The sequence below is a fragment of the Lutjanus erythropterus genome, chromosome 10 (genome assembly GCF_056507025.1).
Source record: "Lutjanus erythropterus isolate fLutEry1 chromosome 10, fLutEry1.hap2, whole genome shotgun sequence".
NCBI classification, from domain to species: domain Eukaryota; kingdom Metazoa; phylum Chordata; class Actinopteri; order Lutjaniformes; family Lutjanidae; genus Lutjanus; species Lutjanus erythropterus.
In genome coordinates, this window is record NC_139326.1 from 37,306,936 (window position 1) to 37,321,425 (window position 14,490).

A 14,490-nucleotide genomic window follows, 5' to 3' on the forward strand; every position below is an offset into this window, starting at 1 on the left:
ATATAAAGTAGGCTCCTATATTTCCCTCTGATATGCAGTATAGTGGAGTGGAAGTAGGCTATAAAGTTGCAAAATGGAAAAACTCAAGTAAAGTACAAATATCTTGAACTTGTACTTAAGTGCAGTAGTTGAGTAAATGTACTTAGTTACATCTCAGCTCTCCCTGTACTGTTGTTTTTCTTCTAATGTTATTGTGGCTTTAAAGTTAGTGAACAGAAAACAAACATCCCCATCGCCCCTTTCCACTGCGCATGCGCCAACACGGCTTTTCCGGGTACGACACGTAATATAAATAGGCTGGTCTACAGTGCGGGTGTCGGTAGAATATACGAAACCAATGATTCCCATATGTCCAGTGGTCTCCTTCACCTATGGTAAGTATCGTTAAAAACGTAGAGTTTAGTTTACAGTCACACAGAAAGTCATTTACAACCTAATAGGCGAATAAACAACACGAAAATAGTGACGTTAATGGATAGTCCTTGGACGGCTCGTTGGAGCCTGCTGCTAACGGTTAGCTTAGCGTTATCCTGTATGTCTGTCCTCCGCAGTGCCCAGCCGGCTTGGTGAAGATGCCAAAATGGCTACCGGCAATTACTTTGGATTTACCCACGGCGCTGCCGCTCAGTACAGGTAAGGGAAGTCTAAATACTCAGCTTTTCGGCTACTGCACGAACCGTAATGTTTTTTAGCTGGAACGTTAGCTGAGTTTGGATGTTGTGCAGGTATGTACAGTCTGTCTGCTTCCCACTGTAGCCATTGTTCAAGCTGGGGGAGGGGGCGGTGATCCCTCTGCTGCTGCTGCTGCAGTTGGATGTAACGCTGAGTACAGACTGATCATTGCACTGCATTAAAAGCGCATTGCAATCTCTAGTAATACATCCATGAGTTTCAAGGGTTATTTATCAAATGGCAAAACACTGCCAAGTAGTCTGTAATGTTTTGACACATATATTTTTTGCATTGCATTGTGGGAAAATGGTGAGCCAAGTGAAAAAGGGCAAGACAAAATAAGCATTTACAACAATCCCCTGGGTTTTACTATATTCCACAAGCTCCTTTAATTTTTTGGGTCTAACAAATAAACAAACTCTCAAAATGTCAAAGGGAATATTCCCACTCCTGTTTTCATTATTAAGCAGAGAATACAACTGTACACCTTCTGAATTTAGGTTTTCCTCTTGTGTGAGTTGCTTCATTTCCTAAAGCACACTTCATTCTCAACAAAATCAAATGAAAACACACCAAAACCATCTTGGTTGTTCCAGTGATCCACTGATTTATAACTCTGGTTCAGTCAAAATGAACCAGTAATTTACCCGGGCTGGGTATTGCTGTCTTTTCAAGTTTTCTACCAAAATAATCTAGTACCAAGTAGTGTCACCGCTTTGATTCTCTTTGTACCCAGATCTTTAAAAAAAAAAAAAAAAGACTATTTGGTTTTGCGCACCACAACAAGTGTTCTCCGATTTAATGCAAGATGTGTTTGGCCACTTACTGCAGCAGCTACGACCCATACAGTCTGTGGTGTGGTGAAGTCGAGCATGGTGCTATTGGTGGAGTTCAGTGCGCCAAGATGTTACCAAATGTTCCAAAGTATGGCTATACTACACGCCATCTGTGGCATCTGATGCAATACGTGGAAAGGTCATTTCAGGAATGCTTCCATTCACATGATGGGTCTTAAATCAAGGGGGAAAAAAAGACATTAGGTGAAGTACTGGGTTTGCATCGGTATGGCTTTAAGGGTGTTCGTATTGTAATCTGTTTATGCTGGCAGACCATATAGCAAAATAAAATGTCAATCATCATCCAAAAACTAGTTGGCGATGGACAGTCGCCAATAGCTGATATATTGATCCAATTGTCCAACACTTAGGCCTATAACAAAATCATATTTTGGTCATACTGACAGTATATTATATATATAGTATACTGGCACCTTACCGCCACACAAGATTTGTTGTTATAGAGCCGGGTGATAAATTGGTTTTTGGCATGATGTGCACAACTTTTATGTAATTCTACATAATGAAAATCGGTGGTTTGTTAGATGTTCAGAAATAAATAAGTTTAGATAATGTTGTACTCAACACACAATACTAAGTTTAACTTAACTTAATTCCAGAGTTTTTTTTAAAGCTGCTACAAGGAGATTTTCACTGGTTATGAATCAGTTTGTTTAATACAGAAGACATTAAATGACCCACATAGGCAAATGAGATAATCAGAGAGAAGACTGCCTGTCTCTTTCTCCAAGAAATCGGGTGAAACTAGCCTGTGTTTACATTTTTCCAGATTAAGTTATAGTGAGTTGTATGTTAGTTAAAAAGAAGCAGGAAGAGATTTTTATGTTTAATTTTCATTTTTGACATTACATTTTGTGGTTATTGTAGTGGAAACACTACTGCTTTTAAGGGGTGATGTAAAGAGAAAAATGTTTATTTAAGAATTGAGTTTCTTATAATTTTATAGCCATGTTATATTTCTGTTATTTAAAAATTCAAAAATTGTATGCCCTCAATGTTGTTAGCTTTTCCCTGATATCAGAAATAATATTGAGTATTAATATTTTTCGTGGTAATGTATTGAAGTTTGAAATTCTAGTGAGGCAACGGTTACACATATGCACACATTCACACCTGTAAACTGCCCAGTGCAAACGCAGTCTGATGTGTTGGCCTGACCAGCTGGGGTTAAAGGCCTTGCTCGGTGAGGGTGGGACAAGCACGGCACCATTTCACTTTCCCTACCTAGATTTGTGGAGCTGGTGTGGGTGAATGAACTGATGTCTTTTGTAACTAAATAGGTGTGATTTGTGATGATGGTCCAGATATTGGCATTTAAGATGTCATCATATTGTTCTTACATTGTTTATTTAGATTGTCATTTATGTGTGGATTTGGAGATGGGGTTAAACAGTGTCACAGAAAACCGTCAAAATATGGGGCATTGCTCAGTCCTGAGTGTCCCCTTGAGTTGAGGACAAGTCAGTAGTGTTTAAGTTTAGAGACGGTGCCTAATATTTTGCTGTGTAGTGTTGAAACAGGATTATTACAGGAGACACCTCCTATGTTTTTGTATTTTTCTCATGAAAATGTCAAGGAATTTCACTAGTTACCTCGTGAGTCGATCCTATTCCTATTGGGGCTTGAATTTTTCTTTTCTGTACTCAGTAACTCAGTCTGCTACTGTTGCAAAGCTGCTCTGCTTTACAGTTGTGAACATAAATTATTCTGATAATTGCACCAAATTTGAAACACAGCATATGGCAATTGATGTTCCCATTTTAGCAAATACTTCAAGTGTTCTTAACAACTGAAAAATTTGAATCAACATTACACAGTCATAATCCATGATTTTCTGTTTATTGTTCAGTCGACTTGAGGAAAGCAAAGAATCGTATGCACAAGTGTATTTATTAAGATATTGATTATAAGCCTGGGTGCATTTTGGATTTAATAACTCAAGTAGTAGCATAAGTTGCTCAGTAAGATAAAGGTGAAGCATTTTGTGAATACTATACACCATCAGAAACATTTACCCAGTGATATTGGTCGGTAAATGATGCTATCATTTAATTCTTATTCAGGAAGAAGACTGTAACATGCATTCAAGTTGATGTAATTAGTCTGACCTTTTAAAATAACAAAACTGGGGTACCATTTTCTCTGTGTCTTCTTGTTTGGTCAGACAGTAACCTTAATCAGGACCAGCTTAGCTGTCAGATGTATTTCATATTGCATGTTAGTAGTGCAAGAGCAAGGAAAAAAAGTGCCTCTTTTCAATTCAATTGTGAATCAGATTTGATTTCAAGAACAAATCTGAATCAAATCTTGACACCAAGAGTCTGAGGCGAGATCGTAAGATTTCCTTTCCTAATGGATAAGGAGTAAAACTGAATCAGTCTATTATCAAATTAAGATCTGAAATATAACAGATTATTTCTATGAGCATGCTCCACATTGTCTGATATTCAATAATTTGTGTTAAATGTTTAGGCCTTTACATCTTTATATGTTTCATAAACTTCATGTTATAAGAGAACTTGCTGTGCTATTATTTGATGTACACTTAGGGACCAAAGTTAAGTTTTTTTTTTGGTCTGGCAGCCAAATGGCTAATGACTAATGAAGGTTCAAATTTTACCAGCCAGCCCAAGCAATTACCTTTTTTTGGCTGGTGGTGAAGTAAAGCTACCACCCACTTGCATATATTACCAGCATTTGGTTGGTGGGTGGTGTTAATTTTGGACCCTGTGTACACCTCCACAAAAGACAAGAACTGTGACTGGTCAGCTCAGACTGCTCATGTTTTCTCCTACTCTTTGCTCATGCAGGCAGGTTTTGCTGATAGAGAAGACACCATCATACAAAAAAAAATAATGATGTAGAGACTGTCACTTTGGCAATTGGTTGCACATGAAACATACTGGCAATTAAGATAAATATTTCAGCCTTTTTGTTTTCAAATTAACTGCTTTAATTGATGAATGAAGTAATTTGAAAGCATCTCCTAGTGTCTTGCCTGTATAAGAATAACAGAATGAGGGGGAGTTCTCTGCTGTGTTATTAGCATTATGTCTCCAACAGTGGAGCGCAGCCTGTCTGCTGCACTGTTGGCCCTGAGGAAATCCGTTGACATACCAGTTGCATATCAGGTATGAAAACAGACTGAGCAAAGAGTTATTTTCTTCACCACATAGTTGGTATAAGTTGTCAGCCGGTCTCGTTGGAAACTGTTGATTCCTGCTCTGTTTCGCTAACGTTGGTCTGTAGAAAATATTCACAATATACTTCTCGTTCCTCTTACAAAGGTCATTATTTAGGCATTAAATCAAAACATGCTTGCAACCGCTGCCATTTGTGAAGACAAATTAAAGGACAACTCTAGTATAGACTGTCTGGATGTTACACTGCCCTTGCCATCAAGTTGTGCCCAGTTTGTTCTGTTAACATCCCGTTGTTAACTGATAACAAGGGAATGAATTTTTGACATTTGTGAATCGATGTCTGCATCGCAATGCATCTAAAGCCCCTTTTACAATGGACAAAGTACCCACTAACATCTGGCTCTTGGCTTTTGCTCCCTTTTCATACACGTGATGTTTGACTTGACTGGGTTTGACTGGCACTGCCGGCGCCCTAAAACAGAGTTTGCACCCACTTTAAGGTGTGTATATACCACTGAAGCTTTTGTCTGAAGTCGAGTGAGTAAATGGTGGATAGACATTTTACTTAATATAAATTCTTCACAGTAGAAGTCCCCTGTTACTTTGCTATCTAAAAGCTTTAATTATGAAGTAGCAAAGTCAAGAAATGCTGTGTTTTCATCAGGAGCAACTTAATATGACTCCTATCAGCTGTTAGTGAAAATGAAAGGGTAAAATAAAGTAGATACCTGAAATTACAAATAGCAACGCAGGAGAGAAACTAAGGTTAAAACCACAGAGATTCAGATGGGAGGTGCAAAAGTACTGAGACCTGTATGCAGACAATTGAAGAAGCAGAAGCAAACTCATCTACTGGCATAATGGGAAAAGGGCCAATCGCCTTTTTTTTGTAGGCTTACCCATGTTTAAAAACCCACATATATGGATTATATGATTATTAATTTGGTGTAAAAACGGTATAAAGATCTATTTTTAGTAGTGTTGAGGTGATGTTATAAACACGTGAAATCGGAGACTAAATTATAAATTAAAACCACAGCCATAACCCATGTTTGTCCCACTTCATCACATGCACAAGTCTGTGTATATGGGACCAGGAATGATCTCACTCTCAGACACACACACACACACTCATAACAGTCATAAGCTCTGTTGCTGAGCTAACCTTTTACTTTTTTCTCACTTGTGTTTCCCTACCAGTCAGCAGCCAGCTGCCGGGGTAGCATACACACATCCCACCACAGTGGCCAGTTACACAGTTCATCAAGCACCAGTGGCCGCACACACCGTGGCGGCCGCCTACGCTCCCACTGCGGCCACTGTTGCTGTAGCGAGGCCTGCACCCGTTGCCGTGGCAGCGGCTACTGCTGCAGCTTATGGAGGATACCAACCAACTCACGCTGCCACTGACTACGGCTACCCTCAGCGACAACCTGAAGTCCCTCCACCACCACCACCAGTCACCTCACAGAACTACCAGGTACACCACAAGGTTTTCCCTCTCAAATTTTTAAACAATTTGTTTTTGTCATTTTGATCATATTCTGAGTTGCTCTGGATTTGCACGTTCATTTCTGTAGGTGGGGACCAGATGTTGTGCAGCGTTCCATTAATTACATTTACATTTAAAAGGGCAATGAAAATAAAATTGTTTAAACATTAATCTTTTAACCCAAATGAATCAATTGAATAAATTTAAAGAAAAACATAATTTAACAATAATATTTAAATAAATAATGGAATTTCAAAGTCAAATTTGAAGATTTATTTTTAAAAGAGATAACCAACTGAATTCACACATTGAATTAATACAGTCAGGCCATTAGAAAGGGAATTCTTTTACCATTTGCATTTCCAATTTTTAGCTGGTTTTCCTTTTGCTTCTTCAGTGATCATTTATGTAAAAGGATGTTGGTTCTCACCGCTAACCTCAGTTACATTTTTCCATGACATTAGCCTTTGAAGCCACTGTGTGGTCGTCTATGAATTTAACCAGTAACTCTGTGCATATGGTTTATACTCGTGCTGCACTGTCATGCATGTGTTGCATCTGGTATTTTTATATCTTAAGTATTTTTAAATCATTGGACTTACATAATTGTTTGTCTCTTGCCTCTGCCAACAGTCTTTGTAAAACTGTCTATGGGCTTCCAAAAAAATTTGAGCCTAAGAATATGCTCTATGCCAGTGGTTCCCAAAGTGGGGGGTGCCATTGCAGGGGGGGCGCGGTAAGGCTTACCCGGTATTGACACCAGGCGCGGCTGCGCTGCGGTTTTGCTCCGTCATGCACGCGACTTCAATTAAGATCAGCAGCGTTTCAGAAGCGTCTCAGCAGCGGAGCGTGTTGCCCGCTTCTACCATGGATAAGCAGGCTACATAGTTAAATTGTTTATTTTCTGTCTGTCTTTATGATCGCGAGTCTGCACGGGGTCTTTTATTTTGAAAATCAACCGGATTCTCCCCTGTTTTCCGTGCCTGACTTCCTGCCCACTCGACTAGCTATGTGTCAATTGACGCGCCATCCGTCGGAAATAGACTCGCTGAGTATTCTCCGCGGAGCTGTAATTTATACCAGAAGTGGCTCAGCGCTCTGCTCCGCGGAGAATACGCAGCGAGTCTATTTCCGACGGATGGCGCGTCAATTGACACATAGCTAGTCGAGTGGGCAGGAAGTCAGACACACAAGCCAATTGCAATTTTTGAAAAATGCATTGATAGCAATGTTGAGTATTGTTACACAGTAAAAAAAAAAAAAAAAAAGAAACCTGTTACACTGAACATAATTACACTGTTAAGGTGGTTTGTTATTTCGTTATTTATTTCTTATTCCAAAAGAGGTTGTAGTTTATTGCAACCTGTAGTTTATGAGGGTTGTATTAGAGTTTATGAGGTTTGTATTAATTACAATGTGTGAAATAAACTGCAATGGAGTCTGAAAACAAAATATGTGTATGTGTGTCAGGTTTAGGGGGGCGCGAAAATTTTCTTATCAACCAAAGGGGGGCCCAGCAGAGAAAGTTTGGGAACCACTGCTCTATGCTGATGTTGAGGTGTTTCAGGAGACCTAACATTAGCTGGTTTGGTTCTCCATACTGTATGGCAGGGCTATTCAACTTCAATACCAAGTGGGCCGAATAGGAAAATCACTGGGGGTTCGTGGGCCACACAGAATATTTGTCAACTAATGGCTAAAAATAACTCTTATCTTAGTAGATATATACATGAAATAAACTAGTGACACATATTCCTTTTCTTTCACTTTAATACTTTTACATACGGAGCTTTTTAACCAAGGTCCCTAACCCTCTATAAATGCTACATTCAAGATGACCAAAACATAGCCATCAGACCAACAATAAATAACATAACATAAACAATTCCAAACATAGCAGGTCCAAGTCCATATTCAAATGTGTTAGAGGTGAACAGAGGTGAACAGTAAAACAGACAATCAAAAGGATTAACATGAAACATATTTGTCTGTATTTTCAAGACAGCATCACATGCCTCAATCAGTTGCTAATAAAAAAGTAGCATACATCACACTGCTGTCATTTTGAGCCTTTTCAGTTAATGGGAAAAATTGCACTGCTTTGATCTTGCTATTTCAGCATAGCTTGGCTCATACGTTGTAAGGGCAATCCTGAGACACTCATGCAACTTTTCATTAGTCATGGAGCAACGTGCCCTTGTTTTGATGGCATTCATATGAGAAAAGCTGGACTCACAAGTATAAGTAGACCCAAACATTGTCAGTATTAGCAAGGCCACTTTCTTTATTGTGGGGTACTGATACTGGCTCACATGGTTTGACCAAAAGTTCTCTGCACCCTCAGATTGCAAGTGCTGTTTTAAAGCAAAGGATGACTGCACATCAACCATTTCCATCTGAAAGATGCTCTCATCAATAGAAGACATTACCTTTTTTGCTTTTGCACAGAAGTCTGCCTCAGGTTTGATGGAAAAGGGGTCACGAGCAAAGTGCAACACCTCAATGGGAATCCTGAACCCTTGGAATCTCTCAGTAAAATTCTCAGTCAGTTTTGTCATGAAATCTGTCATGACGGGTGTTATCCGTGCCTCAGGTGCTGTGTTCATGAATGCACGCAGTCGTGGGAAGTGCATCGATTCTGTTGCCGTTAGGTCTGTTGTGAAAATTGCTAGCTTTGTCTTGAAAGCACAAAGCCTCTCAACCAGATCAGCAATAGATTTTTCTCGACCCTGCACTTCAAGATTCAGAGTGTTCAAGTGTCCGAAAATGTCACACAGAAAGTGGACTTCTGCCAGAAACTTTTCATCCAGCATGCGCCCCAGGAGGTGTGCTGCCCGTTTGTGTTTACACACGCGGAGGAAAGACACAATCTCGTGGCGGAGTTCACAGAAACGGTCCAAAACCTTCCCCTTGCTTAGCCACCTGACATCGTTATGAACAAGCAAGTCCGTGTGTTCAGCAAACGTGTCAGCAAGCATCATACGGAAAAGGCGATGTTGTAGGCTGGAGGTTGAGCGGATGAAATTCACAATGTTCATGACGGTGTCCATGGTGTTTTTCAGATCCTCACTGAGCTTTGCACACAACACAGACTGATGAATGATACAGTGTAAAAACTGCATATGTGGGGCTACGGTTGATAGCCTCGCCACCAGCCCTTGTACTCTACCAATCATAGCTGGAGCGCCATCAGTAACCAAAAGGCACACTTTCTGTAAATCCAGTTCGCGCTCGTTAAAAAATGCGACAATCTTTTGAAAAATGACTTCACCTGTGGTGTGTCCCTCCAACGGAATGAGCCCCAAAAGTTCTTCTCGAAAGCGCACTCCGTCGTGAAACCTGACATAGATGCACAGCTGGGCTATGTCGGTACAGTCAGTTGATTCATCCACAGCGATAGACATAACATCAGCTTTTTTGAGGTTTTCCAAAAGCTTGCTTGAGACATCCTTTGCAAGTAATTCCACTCTGCGAAGAGTTGATGTGTCTGAGAGAGGCACCTTTTTGATGGATGAGGTGACACTTTCCTTTACTTTTTCATCAACAACCACTTCGTCAATGACAGCAAGCATGCAATCTTTAACAGTCTCCGCCTCGGTAAAAGGTCTCTTCTGTCTGGTTAATGTCCAGGCGACACGAAGGGATGCTATCATGGCCCTCTCTTGTTCCGTGCAAAAGTGGCCGAGGGCGACTTGACACCGTCGGAAAGATGCTAGCAGACCCTGTATTTTTCTTCTCCGTTCCTCCGAACCCTCTGGAAAACTGGCGGAAAACGAGCCATGATTTGTCTTGTAGTGCCTCTTCACATTGTATTCTTTCATGACAGATATACATTCGTTGCACAGTAAACAGACCGGTTTATTACTCGTCGCAGCAGGTAAAGTAAATAAATATTTCTCCGTCCACTCGTCCTGGAACTGCCGATTTTCAAAATCAACTTTCCGTCTCTTGGGTTTTGAGAGCGACATGTTGCAACACGACGTTAGCTTAGCTAACCAGACTTTACCTCTCTCATCCGCGACCCCTGAGTGCAAGTGCAGAGCGAGCGTGGCAGCCAATTACAGCACACCCCTGCCCAGCATATAGGTGCGTGGTGTGACCTAACATTGATGTAGAACTATCCAAGTCAGATCAGAACCGTTGAGCCTGAACAGCTCGGGTAAGCTCAGAGATGTAGGTTACCTTTATTTTATTTTATCACATGTATGACACACATGTAATCCTGATTTACCGGCAGTCTTGCGGGCCATAGAAAAATTCAAAAGGGCCGTATCTGGCCCGGGGGCCGCTAGTTGAATAGGCCTGCTGTATGGGAAGTACATTTCAATGTGATTTTGTGATGGGCGTTTATCATCAATTAGGCAAACATTATTTAAGCATCCCAAACCAGCTAAATTTGTTAAAATGAACCTTGAGCACCACTGCGAATAATCATATTACAGCCATAATGTGGCAAACTGTACATACAAAACACAGCAGAGGTTTGACTGTGATAACTGTAAGCAGCACATACAAAGGTGGTCTTTCTTTACATTGTTTTACCCTGTTTTATCTGTGCAAGAGCCAGAGTGTTATGTCAGTGGTACATGGGGAAAAACGGTGGGAATTGCTCTTCAAATTGCCTGTACTCTTAACTGACTTTCTGAATTGATCCTTTGCAAAGCCCCGCCCTCTTTGTAGACTGAATATTTGATTTTGTAATATCTTTTATCACTTCCTGTTTTTATTGGCCATTTTGATGATCAATTAACTTTGTGCTACAAGTTAATTCACTACAAGTTTTATCACTATCCACGCAAATATTGGGCTATGTTAAAAAAAAAAAAATGCTTAGGTGGTATGGAACTCTAAAGTTCACATAATTCAGCATAATATACATTTCCACAACACTAAATCTATTGGTATAACACAAGGACATTAAGTAGTGACTTGGTTGTTGTTGGTTTTTTTTTAACTAGAAATGCTGTTTTTCTGTAGTAATTATAAATGGTAAATGGACTGAACTTTACGTAGCACCTTTCCCCAAAGTGCTTTCCAATTTTCCTGCCTTTCAGCTGTCTTTGTACACAGTTATACCAATCTGGAGTAATTTGGGGTTCAGTGTCTAAGGGCATTTCAACATGTGGACGGGAGGAGCTGGGGATCAAACTTCAAACCCTGAAACTATTTCCCCATTTCTTTTTGCAGGACTCCTACTCGTATGTGCGGTCCACAGCTCCTGCTGTCGCGTATGACAGTAAGCAGTACTACCAACAGCCCACTGCTACAGCGGCTGTTGCTGCTGCACAGCCACAGCCTAGTGTGGCAGATTCCTACTACCAGACAGGTATGCTAAATCTAAAATTAATTTTCATACCCTTTCAAACAACAGTCAGCATATAACACTGTTCTACCAATCACATGTTCAACCTGTCTAACTAGCCTGACAAAGTTTTGCTAACAAACAACTACTGCCCCACAGGCAAAGCTTATCATGCACTTGCTCCCCATGTGCAGTGATGTAGATGTATCAGGCAGGATAAATCAAGAGTATGCTTTCAACATTTTGCTGTACATAAAAAAAAAAATGAGAGGTATGTATATTTGTTTTGTGTTTTCTAGCCCCTAAACCAGGATACAGCCAGGGGGTAACATCATACACTCAAAGCCAGCAGACTCGACAGGTGACTGTGATAAAGCCAGCTGCTCCCAGTCCAGCCTCGTCCACTTTCTCCATCTACCCAGTGACCTCCACTGTCCAGCCTGTGGCCGCTGCTGCATCTGTAGTCCCTTCGTATTCCCAAAGCCCAACCTACAGTACAAACGCTGTCACCTACTCTGGTAAGCTGTGAGACGGAATTAACTGCTGCCTGAACTGGTACAAAAGATTGTTTTAGGAAAACCAGGAAGCTGTTTTTGTTGTTGTTTTCACATGTCAGTGTGTAGCCACTATATGTATCAATGTGTCAAACAGGCATGGGTATTGAGGACCAGTAGTAAATTGATACTGGTACCTGAGAAGGAGGTCCTGCTTAGGGCTGCAACTAACTATTATTTTCATATTTGAGTAATCAGTTTATTATTTTCTTGATTAATTAGTCCATAGTTGTTTGGTCTATAAAGTGTCAGAAATTGGTGAAAAATAGTTGCTTTGCTCACAACCCAAAGATATTCAGTTTATCATCATGAAGGTCTAAAGAAAACAAAATATTCACATTTAAGAAGCTGAAGTTAGAGAATTTTGGCTTTTTTCCATTAAAAAAGATTTAAACCAATTAATTGATATAAAGTTGTTGATTAGTTTAATCATTAATTAATCATTGCAGCTGGACTCTTGGCCAATGGAGCTGCTATTGGTATTCATATAATGTTAATTTCTGCTTTAAAGGCGACATTCAGGCGTTAAAGGGATCAGCTGCAGGGGTGTGGGGGTGTTTATTTGCGCTTGGAACATAACCACTGTGAAACAATCAGAAAATGACATTTTCTCTGATTCACTGTCTTTCTGGCCACCAGTGATCTGTCCCCCAATGCAGTCTGCTCACTCTGTCTCTCCCCTTCTCTCTCTCAAACACAAAGGCACAGTTCAAACAAAGCTTCTTGGTTTCGCTATTTTGGCAGCATAAACTGCAGCCAGACCCCGACGTCAAAGCTGGGTACACAGAATAAACCAAGCACACAATTGGGAGGGATCAGCTTGTGTTTCTCTAAAAGTTGACTCCGTTTCAACTTTTCCTCCACCAGCCGCTGTTTTTTTTTTTCTTTTCCTGGCATCCCCTCCTCTGCTAATGTAGCCATGTGAGTGGCAGTAGCAGTCTGTGGAGAGTTGAGGCTGTTTGTCGATGAATAAAAGCTACAAGACCTCAAGATCCAAGCGTTGAATGCTGCTGAAGGGGGTTAGCTCTGAAGTTTGCAACATTGTCACAAGGTCACTTAAGGTGGACTGACCTTTAAGGTGGACCAGGCTGTTCTCATTTATGTGGCAAGCTTCTCCTCCTTTACTCAGAAGATGACCACAGCTGAACTGCTGAATATAAGTATCTATGCAATGTCGATATTAATAAAATCCCAATGATACCCATCCCTAGTATCAAAACAGAAAAATTGTTGTTGTTGTTGATCAACTTGAATCACTTTTTTGGTCACTCAATGGAGATTCTAACCTATGATTTTTACAGATACAGTTATTTAAGATAAAGGCATTACTTACTGCAACATTCTCTGTCCTTAATGCAGTCTTAATGAAGACAGGGAAAAAAACAGTAGAAAGCAACATTTCAGGATGCATTAATGAAAAATTAAGTATAGTAAAAACATGAATATTGGTGAATTTTATCTACAGTGCATTACCAGTAACAACTTATAGAAACTACAGCCTGTTGACTCTTGGCTCAAAGCACAACTGTACTGATGTCAGTATGCTAAAATGCTCAAAGTGACGATACTAAAATGCTGATATAAAGCGGGTATATGGTTCACCATATTAGTGTACATATTGGCATACTAACATTTTTTTTAATTCACACTTAACACAGCGTATAGGCTGGGCTGAAAATTATAGGCCTCTGTGGCACTGGTGTGGTGAGGCGATAGTGTGCATAAACAAAGGTAAACAGTGGTGCAGTGTTGGAGTGTTTGCCAAATAGCCTGTAGTTGTCTCCCTCTCTCTTGCATGGTAAACATGTTTAACATTATGCACATAAACCTTTGCTCTTTCCATTGAGTCTTTTCAAATGGCTATAAAATGACAGCAGTGAGTAGGTTTACAAGTCGGCCTTGGTTTATCTTTTCCAGGAACATCGTACTCGGGCTATGAAGCAGCAGTTTACTCGGCTGCCTCCAGCTACTACCAGCAGCAGCAGCAACAACAGAAGCAGGCGGTGGCAGCTGTAGCAGCGACAGCAGCATGGACGGGAAACACTTTCACAAAGAAACCCCCTTTTCAGAGTAAACAGCTTCGACCCAAGCAGCCGCCCAAACCCCCTCAGATCCACTATTGTGATGTCTGTAAAATCAGCTGTGCTGGCCCACAGGTAAGTTCAATATGTCCCATGATGAGTTTATAAGTCTTCAGATGTGTGTACCTTCTGTCTGCTGTTCTTTACTATAGCACACATAGTATTGACTAACCCCGCAGCAGTCCACATGCCTGTCAGTGATATAAAATAATACAAACTGCCTTATTCCCCTATGAATCGCAGTTTTTTTTTTAAACTGTAAAATTTATTTTAACATGCAATACTGTTTTTTTGGGGGGGAAAATAACCTGTCATACTGTCTTTGGTTACTGCAATATGTTCATCTTTTCAGTCACTTTCCAGTATACGCATACTTGCAGAGTAGATTG

General features: G+C 40.4%; 1 protein-coding gene across 2 annotated transcripts in view; it reads left to right on the top strand.

Moving 5' to 3' along the window:
• Positions 1-240: 240 nt before the first annotated feature.
• zfr (zinc finger RNA binding protein) overlaps positions 241-14,490 on the top strand; it is a 28,001-nt gene continuing 13,751 nt past the window's right edge. Inside the window, exons 1-6 of one of the 2 annotated variants that reach the window (XR_014771480.1) lie at positions 241-374; positions 552-633; positions 5,873-6,152; positions 11,352-11,490; positions 11,766-11,984; positions 13,938-14,176. Coding sequence is in view for 1 of the 2 variants with exons in the window: in XM_084729214.1 (XP_084585340.1) it covers positions 338-374; positions 552-633; positions 5,873-6,152; positions 11,352-11,490; positions 11,766-11,984; positions 13,938-14,176 (996 nt within the window). In the remaining variant the exon portion in view is untranslated. The remainder of the gene's footprint in view (positions 375-551; positions 634-5,872; positions 6,153-11,351; positions 11,491-11,765; positions 11,985-13,937; positions 14,177-14,490) is intronic. The other variant, XM_084729214.1, reaches the window with a different exon arrangement.